The 13,186-nt window shown below is 42.3% G+C and overlaps 2 protein-coding genes across 13 annotated transcripts in view; both read left to right on the top strand.

Annotated features, from left to right (window-relative positions):
- Positions 1–324: 324 nt before the first annotated feature.
- On the top strand, positions 325–982 carry LOC127363436 (histone H2AX). The gene has a single exon (XM_051399858.1). It carries the CDS (start codon positions 415–417, stop codon positions 844–846), a length of 432 nt encoding a protein of 143 aa, XP_051255818.1. The 5' UTR covers positions 325–414; the 3' UTR covers positions 847–982.
- A 2,438-nt stretch (positions 983–3,420) lies between these two features.
- Positions 3,421–13,186, top strand: part of phldb1a (pleckstrin homology-like domain, family B, member 1a) — a 30,041-nt gene continuing 20,275 nt past the window's right edge. For 3 of the 12 annotated variants that reach the window (XM_051399846.1, XM_051399845.1, XM_051399843.1), the window contains exons 1-5: positions 6,803–6,950; positions 8,949–9,047; positions 9,730–9,853; positions 10,795–10,965; positions 12,345–12,461. In XM_051399846.1, the coding sequence (XP_051255806.1) occupies positions 6,936–6,950; positions 8,949–9,047; positions 9,730–9,853; positions 10,795–10,965; positions 12,345–12,461 (526 nt within the window). In that variant the 5' untranslated portion in view covers positions 6,803–6,935. Of the gene's footprint in view, positions 3,800–4,251; positions 4,341–6,763; positions 6,951–7,730; positions 7,873–8,948; positions 9,048–9,729; positions 9,854–10,794; positions 10,966–11,166; positions 11,777–12,344; positions 12,462–13,186 lie in introns of those variants that run through there. The other 9 variants (XM_051399844.1, XM_051399837.1, XM_051399839.1 and 6 more) reach the window with 8 other exon arrangements.

Genomic DNA, 13,186 nt, shown 5'->3' with positions numbered 1-13,186 from the left:
CAATATCAATGAATTCTGCATTAGATCACTTTCACTGCACAATCTGCAAAAGCGCCAAAAACTTGAAGCTGGAGGGAAGACAGCGGATTGGTCGTCTATGTCCGCCTCTCGACGTCTGTGACCCACTCACAACAAGCCGGAAATACAACAGCCAATCGCCTTTGTTTCTTATGTGCAGCGCATCGTGATTGGTTTGACACCAGAGCAGTTACACCAATACCAATTTACTTCTGGTCTCCGTTGACTTCTGTAAGCCAATCGGACTTGACTATTTCCATTCCAGAAGCCAATCGCGTCGTAGGGCGGGACAAAGCTGGGGGTTTATATCCAGGTCGGGGCTCTACTGTTTCCTTAATGCTTGGAAACCTACGATTGCAGTAATTTGTATCGGAAGAAAAGCTCAATAAACCTACAATGTCTGGAAGAGGCAAAACCGGAGCAGCAAAGGCCCGCGCTAAGGCCAAGACCCGCAGCTCCCGTGCCGGTCTACAGTTCCCTGTCGGCCGTGTCCACCGTCTCCTCCGCAAGGGTAACTACGCTGAGAGAGTCGGCGCCGGAGCCCCAGTGTACCTGGCCGCCGTCCTGGAGTACCTCACCGCTGAGATCCTGGAGCTGGCTGGCAACGCCGCCAGAGACAACAAGAAGACCCGGATCATCCCTCGCCACCTCCAGCTGGCAGTCCGCAACGACGAGGAGCTGAACAAGCTGCTCGGCGGGGTGACCATCGCCCAGGGCGGCGTCCTGCCCAACATCCAGGCCGTCCTGCTGCCCAAGAAGACCGGCCAGTCTGCACCGAGCTCCGGCAAGGCGGGAAAGAAGGCCTCCTCTCAATCTCAGGAGTATTAGCTTGTTTGCTAATAACTTTCACCCCAAAGGCCCTTTTAAGGGCCACCCACTTCTCACTGAAAGAGCAGATGTTCTTGCTTGTCACTGTCATTTCACTTTCCGCATTTTTAATTTAATAAACGCTTTGTTTTGTAAACGTGGTGCTCACTATTCCTTATTCGGTCAGGCTAACTGAAGCTAACGTTGCTTGTTCAATGACTTCTGCTGGTGATAGCCACTGAGTGAATGTGTTTAACAAACCTTCCCCAGACCTCGGTGACATTAACTTGTGCCCTAGTTTAAAAATGGCTCGTAGCACAGCGAGGTTGTTTATATGCGACCTATTCAACAGGCCATCAACGTGACCGGTCTGGGAACAGTCATGGCCCCCCTCCAGTCAGCAGCATGAACAGCAAATTCATGGACCACAACCTGCAGGATGCTGTTCATCTGGGTCTTTCTAGCATGACTGTGCAGCTTTTGTGCAAGCAGGGTCTTAAGTTACTCAGTCTTTATTAATATAAACGTAGCTTAACGAATCCCTCCAATACACTGTATTTAACACACTGTATTTGCATTTGTGTTCATATACAACCGTAAGGGGTTAAGTTAAGCATAATGTTAGTACCTGATTGAGGATCCCATTATTAGTACCAATTCAGTCTAATCCAGTAATAAATCCAACCCTATTTACATCAATGAATGTAAGGAGAAGCACCACAAACTACAGCCTCCAAAGTTGCCATAATATTCTCTAAAATTATTTCACTAACAGTTAGTTACTGCAGCACTGTCGCATTAGACTGCATTCATTTTGGCTGTAGTGTACCTAAGAAGCTCACAGCTGGGTGTATCTTGGTGTATAAACCCATTTTAGTCAGGGCAAGTCGTTTTGAACATCACTGGGATTTTATCCGTTAAAACAGACAGCTGTCTTTAGGTGAAAGTGTCCTAAATAGACTTCATCTGTGTGGTTAACGCCTACATAACATACCAACGGCTCTTTGAGCTCCAGGTGTTTCCTTGTGACATGTGAAGAAACAAACAACTCTCCAGCCAGTTTACCAGCGTGAGCAAAGTGACATCAACCACATGTGGCTCTAGTGCTGCAGGCATACCATTGTGAATTAATTTAATCAATTTAATCCTCTAAGTGTAAATCCCATCATCCAAATGAAGAGGATTTGTTCTAGAAATTAGGCAGTGAGTCACTGAGCTGTTTTTGTGAAAGTAGACAAAAGGCCATCAGCACATAGCAGCATTTGGATAAAGTTCCAGTACATCATCATTTCTGGTAGTTTATTTTTACCACACATTACCGTTTGCTTCCATCTTTATACAAATGTAACTGCCAATTAGCTCTTGTAATATATGATGAGTATAAGTGTTGCAGAGAGATTCTGTGTAGTCTGAAAGGGAAGAGCAAGGATCAGTGCAAACCCCCAAAATATGGCCAAATAAAACCTACGCTGGAAAAAAATCCACCATGCACAAGTCATAAATGCACACTAGGTCACAGAAAAACAAGTCGTGGCTTCTGACACCTCGCCAGATAGCTCCACAGTGCTGTGACTCCAAACAAATTCAAACATGTTGGGGGGGAAAACAGCAATGCAGCAGCTAGTCCTGATGAAAATAATCCATTGTTTCTGCAAAATGTTCAGTGACTTGTTTAATAAAGTATAATAGAGTTTAAACATGTATTACAATTACAGCATGCACCAGAAATGGTTGTGCTAATTAGACAACGTAACACATGTCAGAACAATCATGATTATGATGTTGATCAAGGTGCACTTCACTGACTTTGCCACCAGGGGTCAACTGTTTCATATCTTAAAATCTGGGATTTTGATGCCCTGTGTGTGTTTCCATTTAATAACCATTGAAAGATGCTTCACTGCACATATTGTTCCAACAGATATGCACCTCATGCACCCTGTCTAATGAAAATGCTGAAAATGAAAGACTTCACAGTAACATGTAAAATAATAAAACATCTGAAAAACTATGTTGAGGCCCTTCAGTCCTTCCAGTAGTTCACACTTCATATTTTTACATGTATGCACCAAAAAGTCACCTGTAATTTTCTGTTACAGGAGGAAAGCATGCAGATATTTTGGTCTGTGTTGGCTGCTTTCTTACTGGCACAAGCAGCATGACGCACCGAGTTTGAACCGAGCCCAGGACAGGCTGAACCAATTACTTGGGCCTTGACAACGTGTCCAACACCAACAGCCAGGCTAAAAATTCCAGCCTGAGAGGAAAAAAACCTGAATGTCCATTGGCTGTGATGACTATAATTTCCTGTCAGAGGCTCTAAATTTACCAGCGATGCTCTTCTCAGCTGTTCATATTTAAGCTTTTCTTAGTTTACATCTGCTTTTTCTGTGGCTGTGCAGTGTTTAGCAGAAATTGGTGCCTTGAGAGAAAGTATGCCTGTGAAATGTCTCATGTGTTTCTCTCATAGTGCAAACGTTGGCTACCTCAGTCTAATCCTTCATGAGTTTGAAGTGATCTCATCCTGAAGACACTTTTTTTCCCATGTTTTCTGAATTACAGCTTCAGCAATGATGAACAAAAAAAGATGACCTACAGCTAGTGCAGGGATACAGAGGGGAAACATTCTTTCAGGTATGCACTGGGTATGGTGTGTACATGTGAGCAAATCTGAAGATCTAGAAAACAAATCTGACTCACAGAGGAACATAGATATACAGAGATATACAGATGGCAAAAGGGAATGATAAGTGGGGAGAGAAAAAAGGCCGGATAGAGGGGTGGACCCAGCAGAAAGATGTATTTGGATGCACCGAATGTTTCACTTTGAAACTTTCCCAACAGCAGCAAACGACAGACAGCATATTTCCACCCTGGAGAACTGGAAGACTTTTCTCACAAGGAGTTGGGAAGATGTTTTTAATCTTTGGACGAAATCATTCCACAGACAAGAAGATGTTCCTAGCCAGCTCTGGTAATGAAAAACAAAAATATTTGCTTGATGATGATGATGATGATGTGTGTCTGTGTGTGTGTGTGTGTGTGTGTGTGTGTGTGTGTGTGTGTGTGTGTGTGTGTGTGTGTGTGTGTGTGTGTGTGTGTGTGTGTGTGTGTGTGTGTGTGTGTGTGTGTGTTTGAATGAGAGAGTAAGTGGTAGGCAGAAGGGGATAATGGAGCTATTGTGGCAGTTTTTCTCATGCCTTTCAGCCTGGCCCAGTTATTTCTCACTGGAACTGTGTGTGAGAGAGTTTACATACTTTGGTTATCATTTGTGTAATCATTTATTATCATCTTTGTTCCCATTTATAACTTAAATATTACAGAACAGGTGGAAGGTATCACAGAGAGAGAGAGAGATTAGGAGCCAAAGCCAGCCGTCTCTGTGAATGGACACTTTTATGTGTGTGTGAGATCTGGCTGCCTTTGGGGCTCATGTGGCTAGTAATGCACTTTGGTGGAATTACAGGCTGATGAAGTATTTCCCTGAAAGGAGCGTGAGGTGCACATGTGACTGAGTGAGTATGTTTAACTTTGAAATAGACCTTCTGATGTGATGCTCTTCTGTGTGACAGGGGAAAACAGGTCAAATACACTTCATGAATACATAACTTGTTTGCATGTAGATGTGTATTCACTCTTCTTATGGAACATAGTGATGCGAGACAAGTGGACAGATGTTACAAAGGAAACGGCACATCTGTTTGGTGGGAGACTCAAAGGAAAGGTTCTTGGCATATCAGCAGCTTCCTGTGTTTTTTTTTATTTGTTCTGGTTCGTCTGGGGTCCTGCCTTATTGTAGCATTTGGCTGATCACATGATGTGAGCTGGTACTTTCTGGACTGTATGATGATTGTTGCAGTATAGAGCATGTGGGTGTTACATCAAGCAGAGCAACTCACAAGATTCAACTGTTAGTTTGTTCCTGTATAACAGAATAGGTTGTTATTAACAATATTGCAAAAATTAGACATTGTGTTGCTACCATAATGTCCTTCAACTATCTGGGTCTTTGTTGTACATGATGATGATCTGTGTAAGGCATCTTTGAATTAGTCTTTTAACACTTCTCCCTCAGGTTGAGAATTTGAGGTCAAGGTTAGGGCAGAGGTCATGTTTTGGCCTGTCACACTTAGCGGAAGAAGCAGGATTTTGTGCACCGCCTGAGAGGAAGTGCTGACTTGGTTCAGTACCTGAATCCAAGCAAAGTAAAAGAAAGTAAAAGCTGTTTCTCATCAGACTCCCACACACTTTTCAGCTGCATGAATTTAAGCTGCTTCTACCTCTCTGACTTTAGCCCGCTCAGGCTTATTGTTCCTGACTGCACTTTTACATCCTGCAGACATCTGCTCCAACAAGTCGGTTAGGTTAGATAGTATAGAATTGTGTGTATCTACAGGGCACACAAACCTCAAACCAGACACGCAATTCAAGAGAAGTCCTCACACCAGATGGTAAATCTTCCAAAAAAATGGTGAACTTTTATCATCCTCCCACAGCGCTCTTAACCTGTTACACTACAGTCAATTCAGGTTTACAACCAAGACTGTGTGCAGGGAAAATAAAGTTGCATTAAGTCATAGCATTGGCTAGCAATCAACATCAGAAGGCAAACAGATATTGATCATTAATCCATCAATTCAACCGTCCAGACCGATATGATATAACTCCAAGACAAAATAAAAACCTACTTTTTAAAGCTATGATTAAAACATTATATTACACCTTTAACAACATCTTTTCAAAACCCTGTCTGAATAATATTACAACTCATAATCTTAATGATAATACTACTTGACTGGCAAAAAGTAACCTCATTATTTTTTACTTTAAAGCCGGTTTAATGCATGTGCTCCAATTAATAAGATTCAAAATTAGTTAAATTATAAGCTCTTGTTAATGTTGACATGGACGTTCACTGTCATATTACATCCTGATAGTTAATAAGGATTCACTTTGCTCTGCTGTATTACGTTGCTTGCTGTAGCTGGGGTGAATAATCTACACTCACTAAATATTTAATGGACATTCAGCAACTTTTCATCCCCTCAGCTGTAACCTCCACATCATCACTGAAAGGGCGACTGACTCAGAGCATCAACCCTCTCTGCAGACTTTGCTTCAAGTCCATCTGGTTACTTAGCTGCCTCTGTTTGTTTGTTTTTATTTCCCTTAGTGACTCATCATCTGCTTCATTTCCTCCATCTCCTCTCTGGCCCCCGACCATGGGAAAAGCCTTGAGAGATCAATAGTGGAGTCTTTCTCCCACTCTCTTCCATTCTCTCTCTGTATCTCTGTCTGTGGGCCAAATAGTTCCTGTGGGACTGAGGGTGAAAAAAAATGTTTCACATGTGTCTGCTCACTTCCTGTGGAGCATAGTATGTCTCTACCACATCATTATTGATGTATAAAGGACACATTATAATCCACAGTGCTTAGTCATAATTATCATGAATTGATTTTTCCAGAGTGCAAGTACCCACTCTACAATTTGTTGCATCAGTGGGAGCTGAGAGCCGAAATTTCCATCTCTTACTCCTACACCACTTTTTATTTCCTCCCAGGATCAGACACCTGCTTTATCAATAGACAATGCTGAGGAGACTCACAGCACTGCAGGGTTTGGTTTGCAGCCTCCTCTGATCATCTGGTGCGGCCCATCTGATCTTTCAATCAATGGAAATCCTGTAGGAGTGAATACATCTCAGGGACTCTCTGAGGAGGATCTGAACTTTGACCCAACGCCTCTCTTTAACATTGAGTGTTTTGAAATGGAAGTCCTTCACTCATAACGTTTATTTGCCAAAAAGAGACAGGAAGTCAGTAAAACAGACCACTTTAAGTCACAAGTAAAAGCACATTTTGCAGGGCAGTGCCAATGACGGGGTCCCCCTCTGCTGCGTGTCAGGGAGGTAACTCTGCACCGGGATGGGAAGGAGAAGGGGTTGGGAGGAGGGAAAGAGCATAGGAACTCAGAGAGTGAATGAAAAAAGCAAGGAGCAAGACATAAACAACAATGTGGACACTGCTCTATGGATTAATAAACTTAAGACAAACTCATGGATGTAGCTGTTGTTTGGACTCTGCAAGAGTAAAGAAATGGTAGGACCTGCATGTCTGTCAGTGAAGTAAGGAAACTGTTGACATTGTGTGCTGGCACTCTTGTTTGTTTTCTGCTTGTTTTTATGCCGTCCTTTATAGCATATCACTCCCTTTTATTTAATTTATCATTTTAAATCTAACATTTTCTGTCTTTCTCAGTTTTGTCAGTGTTCACTCTCAGCAGATTTCTCTTTAAAAGTAGCAGCCCAGACTGTGTGGCTGGTGGTGTCTATTTTCAGAAGTTCATGGCAACTCTGAAGGGCATAACTGCCCCCATAATGACAGGTTAGAGTGGAAGGCCTTGCATTTGCAAGCTTTAAAACTATTCTCTGGCTTGGGTGTGTACTTTAAATCACTGAGGCTTGGCCTGCACTGAGGAGCAGGACCATGTGTGTGCACATATGTGTATATGTGTGTCTGTGTGTGTGTGTGTGTGTGTGTGTGTGTGTGTGTTTGTGTGTCTGAGTCAGACAGCCAGAGACACATTACCCTGCCCACTCTCCTGTCCTGTGTCTGAGTGCGTGGCTCAAAGAGGGCCAGTGTTGACAGCCAGTGGGCTGACAGCAGAGGCGTGAGGGGTCCAGTGTCAGTGCTGAACAGAGGGGATGGTTTGTTCTCCGTGTCACTGGGTCCTCTGAGACGCACACATAGACGGGATTGTCAGATATGCATGGTTTGAACCGGCGGCTTTCGTCTGGAGTGACATCAGACACTGATAGAACGCCAGCTGTGCCAGCTGAGGCTAAACTTGGAGCACAAGCACTTGCGGATGGTTTTTGGCTACTTTTGCAAGAATTTTAAATGATCAGTGATGTCAGCATGGAGCGACAAAGAGCTCAAGCGTTTCTTCTTGATGCAGCAGTCATGTGTTGGGCTGATGTGGTCATGTCCTGGCACACAGACTGGTGGGAAATTAAAGGGGAAAACCAGAATTTGTGAAAAACACAGGTGAAGAGGTGTTATTGAATGGTTTGATGAGTATGACAATGATGTGAATCATAAGCTACTGACAAAGTCACAATATCTTAGATTTTAGACTGATAGACAGACAGCACTCTCCAGCACCATAAAAACTCCAAACTTTATTTTGGAAAGTTTGTGTTCGTTCCTCCAGTAGAGTTTAAGTGATTAAACCATTGAAGCTATTTATACACATCTCAGTAGTCAAACATGACATCCAGTAGCCTAACTTAAGTTTGGTCCATGGTAGACAAAGCAGACACTAGATAATAAGTAGTTATGTCTATTTCAGTTTTACTTGGAATGCTGAGCTGATACTAACTTGTGTCAGGACAAGAAACCCATGTGGGTGATAGTGAAAGATGTGGATTTTAGCTCTTAGCAGAAAAAAATACGGTGAGTCATCTGGGCTGTTTATGTGTCTGTGAGTGATTGTTTGAGGTCTGTCTGGTCCTGGTTGTTGTTTCCCTCTCGTCTGATGTGAGCTCTGATGAGTCGACAGCTGGATCTAATCTGCTGCATCTGTCTGCAAACACAGTGTGTGTGTGTGTGTGTGTTTGTGTGTGTGTGTGCGTGTGTGTGTGTGTGTGTGTGTTTGTGTTTGTAAGATCGGTATATGAGTCACAGTGACTCATGATGGTCTGAGGAAGCAGTGGTCTGACCCCTGATGTCCAAGGCACCTGCAGAGCTCATTCACACCTTCTGGTGCATCTCAAAAGTGCCTTTGTGATAGCAAATGCTTGTTGTCAAATGTGTAAAATCAGTAATCATTCTCATATTGAGGCACAAATCAATGCCATCCTTCTTCATCGTTTTGTCTTGCTAGTTCTGGAGAGACAATTACCCAGTATAATGGATTAGTCACATGGGCTTATAAGTGGGGCATGAGGTTTCTAAGGAAAGCACTGTTCCCATTGTAGTACGACTGTAGTAGCAGCATTCCCAACGCTCCCATTCATGCCCTGCTCTCTCTCTCTCTCTCTCTCTCTCTCTCTCTCTCTCTCTCTCTCTCTCTCTCTCTCTGTCTCTCTCTCTCTCTTTCTGTATATGTGTGTTTGCTTCAGGATCTTCATGTGTCAGATAATTCTGACAGTCCAGCCAACATGGAGCGCATGAGGAGGAGTAAAATGGAACAGGGGCGACAGACGCACCAGGTCTTACAGGTGAGTCATTTATTACTTCAGAGCCAGGGACCATTTAGAGCTGGTAGATCCAGGATGTTAAATCATCTGAAACTAACTTTATTACTATCACCATCTGCTGTGAGTCAGAGCGTTACTCAATCGAACTGAGACGTGAATGATGTTTTGTAAGAAGTTAAGATTGTATGCTTTGTCTCTGATATGGATGCTAATTGTTGTATTCCTCTTGACAAGCAAGTCTGACTTTGAATCAGATGCTGAATTAATCATTAAAATTATATATATGTCCAGTCTCCCAGCTGCAGACATTTTCAGGATCACAAAATGTAACTGATGTAGCTGGTGAATGTATTCACTAATTCAGGTTTAATATTGTAGAACCTCATGTACTGCTATAGTAAACTGTTCTAGTCTTAATATTTTTCAGAACTAGTCCCCCAACACATGATCAGATTCATATATTGTATCTTTATATTTTCCTAATTTGTGTATCTTATTCAAGCATGAATTTGAATTAAGAACTTCTTATTTGATTAATGTAATATTTATGTTTAGCTGTCCTTACATGTGGTTTTCACTTTTAAGATTCAGAACAAAAATGATGCCCACAGACACTCAGCTGTGTAACTTAATACTTAGTCTTTGTGACTTAGTTGTCTCAGGATCATGTCATTATGTTTTCCAATTGATTTTGTTTTCACAGAGCACTCCTTTAGACTTGATTGAGACAGGCAAGTCCCTGAAAGTCCAGGCAGAGCGCCCCCACCTGGTTAGTTTGGGAAGTGGACGCTTGAGCACAGCCATCACCTTACTACCACTGCAGGAAGGTGAAGACCTGCATGTATGTGTGTGGTTTTGAGTGTATGTTTATGTTGGTGGGAGGGTTGGCATTAAACTGTGTTTGATTAATTAAAATGGAAATATGCATTGTTCTGATCACTAACTGCTAAATTAAAATAAGTTATGCATGTTATAGATATTTTAATGTCTTTGTTGAATGGGACCTTTGACAAAGCATTAACAGCTTTTATATGCAGCCCTGCCTTATCGTGCTGCACCATTACTTTTGTAAGGTGACTATAATTGTAAGAAGAGCTAATAAGACCATAAAACTAGAACTTTTCTACCCTACATGATAAAGTACAGCTGTATAAGCCCAGACATCTCTGTTCTGACAGGATCTGTATGTTATTGTTAGCTCATGCAGACACCATAAGCACAATATTCAAAGAAAGTGAGTTGTTCTTTAATAAGTAAGCGGCACAACTTGTCTTGAGTGATGAATAGACAAAAACTGATGACACATTACTCTCTAACCCTGTTATTGTTACTCATACTGCGTCACAGATGCAATAACACCCTTGTCTGTGATTTTACTGCACCATTTGTGTTTCACTGAGCCTAAAATCCACAGAGGAATAGAGGGTGTGACAGTAGCACCCCAGAGCCTTCTGGGATTTTCTTTGTACTCCACCTCGTCTGTGCTATCACATAAGAATAAATAGTGTGTGTTGGGTTAACTCTTTTTCACCCCGACAGTAATATAAATGTAACTGATAATCAAATTATAACAAATGAAATAGTAGTAATCTCTTGAGACTGACACCTGACCTGTCGCTCAACATTCAATCACGTGGTGATTTGTGACTCCGACCATGCGGCCTTGACCTCTGGCTTCAAACCACAGCCTAAGAATACTTCACAAGTATTCACAGTTCCACGTGGATGTGCTGTAACTGACGCTGAGAAAATGTTTCTCTTGTTGCAGGGAGAACCACACTTGGCAGTGAGGGGACAGACATCCCTCTGCAGGGCCACGGCATCGCAGCTCAGCACTGCTACATCGAAAACCAAACAGGCAACATCACCTTGTACCCATGTGGAAACCAGTGCTCTGTCGATGGCCTTCCCATCACCAAACCCTATCGCCTGACACAAGGTAGCACTCCCATAAGCTAACATGACTGCAGTAATACGACTGTTGGTGTTAAAGCTTTTTTTTCATGAATAACAGTACACCTGCTTGGAATCAGCTCAGCATGTTAGCATTGTGTTACCATGCTGATTACCATTTAGCTCAAAGTAGTGATGTGCACTGATGAGACACATGTATGGCTTTAGGATCATAGTCTTGTTGAATGCACCTTTATCTGTGACATCATATATATACATTCAGATGACTTATTGAGATTATAATGCATTGTAGTATTACTTATATAAACTGCAGTATTCAATACCTTTGAGGCAAAGTGTCACACTGTCTAGCTTCACAAAAACAAAACAGTCAAAACAGCCCCATGTCCTTCCGGTAACATGCATACACATGCCATAAAAAAGGCACAACAGTCCCGCCCCCCTCAGTCCCCTCTCCATGGGATCCAAGCCAGCAGCTACACCAGAATGTCATTCGAAGCCGGGTGACCAGCCGGTGTGTGTGGAGGCAGCAGCTGCTGATCAAGAATACTTCAGGCTTTGCTTCATTCAAAGGACATGTCATGAAATCCTGAATAATACAACTCGGGAATGAAGGAAACAGCTCTATTTATATCATAAGGAACAACGTTGCAGCCATATGGGCTTCTGACTTCACTCAGTGGGATGAAATAAATATTAAATTCCCTGTGGAACGTCTATAACTGGAAACTAAACTTCACTGTGTGACTCTCAGGAAACATATCAGACACTCTTGAAATCCACTGGAAATGCAGGGAAAGGAGAAGGAGTTGATTTCACTTACTGGTTAATTACACGTGAGTTAAACTAGACCGTTTATTTATGTCACTTAAACAGTCAATGCACTCTCTGTAATTGACCAAGTTCTCTGATTGACTGCAGAACAAATGACTAACAACATATGTTGAGCTCTTTGCCATGGTGTGTGTCACAGCTTAGGATTCTGTTTCTTCTCTCCTGCTGGACTACCTCTTTCTATCACTCTCCGATGTCCTTATTGTACTACATGTCAAGCTGAAATGTGGTTTACATTCAAATCTCACAGATTTTTTTTTCCTATACAGTCACACCTCCTGTTATTATTATTGCTTATTTAATACTGTTTGCATGCCAGCATCATAAAATGATTTTCATACATGTACTGTTGCATGTAAATACAGCCATTATAGACATATTGAGTTAGTTAAGCCAGTGAAAGGGTGATATGGTGTCTGAGTTGCCGATAGTTAATAATAAACAACATCAGAAATAACTTGGTTACTATCCATCGGTCATTAATGGTGTTGTTAATTCTTTGCTTCTCTCAGTAAGTTAACTCACACATCACTGACAGCTTTCTTCCCACACGGTCTTCTCCCCTGGCAGGGTGCATGCTGTGTTTTGGCCAGTCTGCCTTTTTCCGCTTCAACCACCCAGAGGAGGCCCTACGGATGAAGAGCATGCTGCCTGGTGGACTAAGCACCACAAGAACTCATCCAACTGGTAAAGACCCAGCTTTGAAGATTATATTGCTGTGAAAAACACACAGTTTGTGTTCATACTCATGCAGCAATGATAACGTATCAGGGACACAGAAATCAAAGTATAAAAGAGCTTCTCAGATTTGACACCAAGTTTGCAAGCTCTTGGTTTTAGTCTAGAAGTTTGATGGAAATATTGGTCACTCCTTGACTGGATGCAGAAATAGCTCGTTCAGAACTAATTATCTGTGGCCTACATTGTGATCTAGTTCATTTAAATCTGTGGTTTTCGCTCAAGGTGTGACCCCATTGTGACACAGGATTGTTGTAATCTTTCTTTTTACAGTTACATTCAAATGTTATATCATTCTGGCCTATTGCTTACTGTGACTTGTGCTGTCGGTGATATTTAGAATCCATTATCCTCTGACCTTATTGGTTTGGCTGTCAGTGTCTGAACAGTACAGTAAGAGCCACCACACCCTGCCCAGTGTGTATGGCCCACTCTTTCCTGACCAGGCCCTGATTTCATCAGCTCTGAATGAAGTACACGGCTGCAGCTTTTATATTTAGCAGCTCCAGATCCCTGTAGGATTACAACACAACTGAAGAGCACAACATCCCTCATACAGGAGAACATGGGCCCCAAGACATTTATCACTATTTAAAGTGAGCCACAGAGACTCTGTCTGTGAACGTGTGTGCAACAACGTGTTCAGGCATATGTATTTTCCCTTTTATGGGCTA

The sequence above is a fragment of the Dicentrarchus labrax genome, unplaced genomic scaffold, assembly GCF_905237075.1.
Source record: "Dicentrarchus labrax unplaced genomic scaffold, dlabrax2021, whole genome shotgun sequence".
NCBI classification, from domain to species: Eukaryota; Metazoa; Chordata; class Actinopteri; family Moronidae; genus Dicentrarchus; species Dicentrarchus labrax.
Note: the sequence above shows the minus strand (reverse complement) of the source record. Positions and strands in the feature narration are given on the sequence as shown.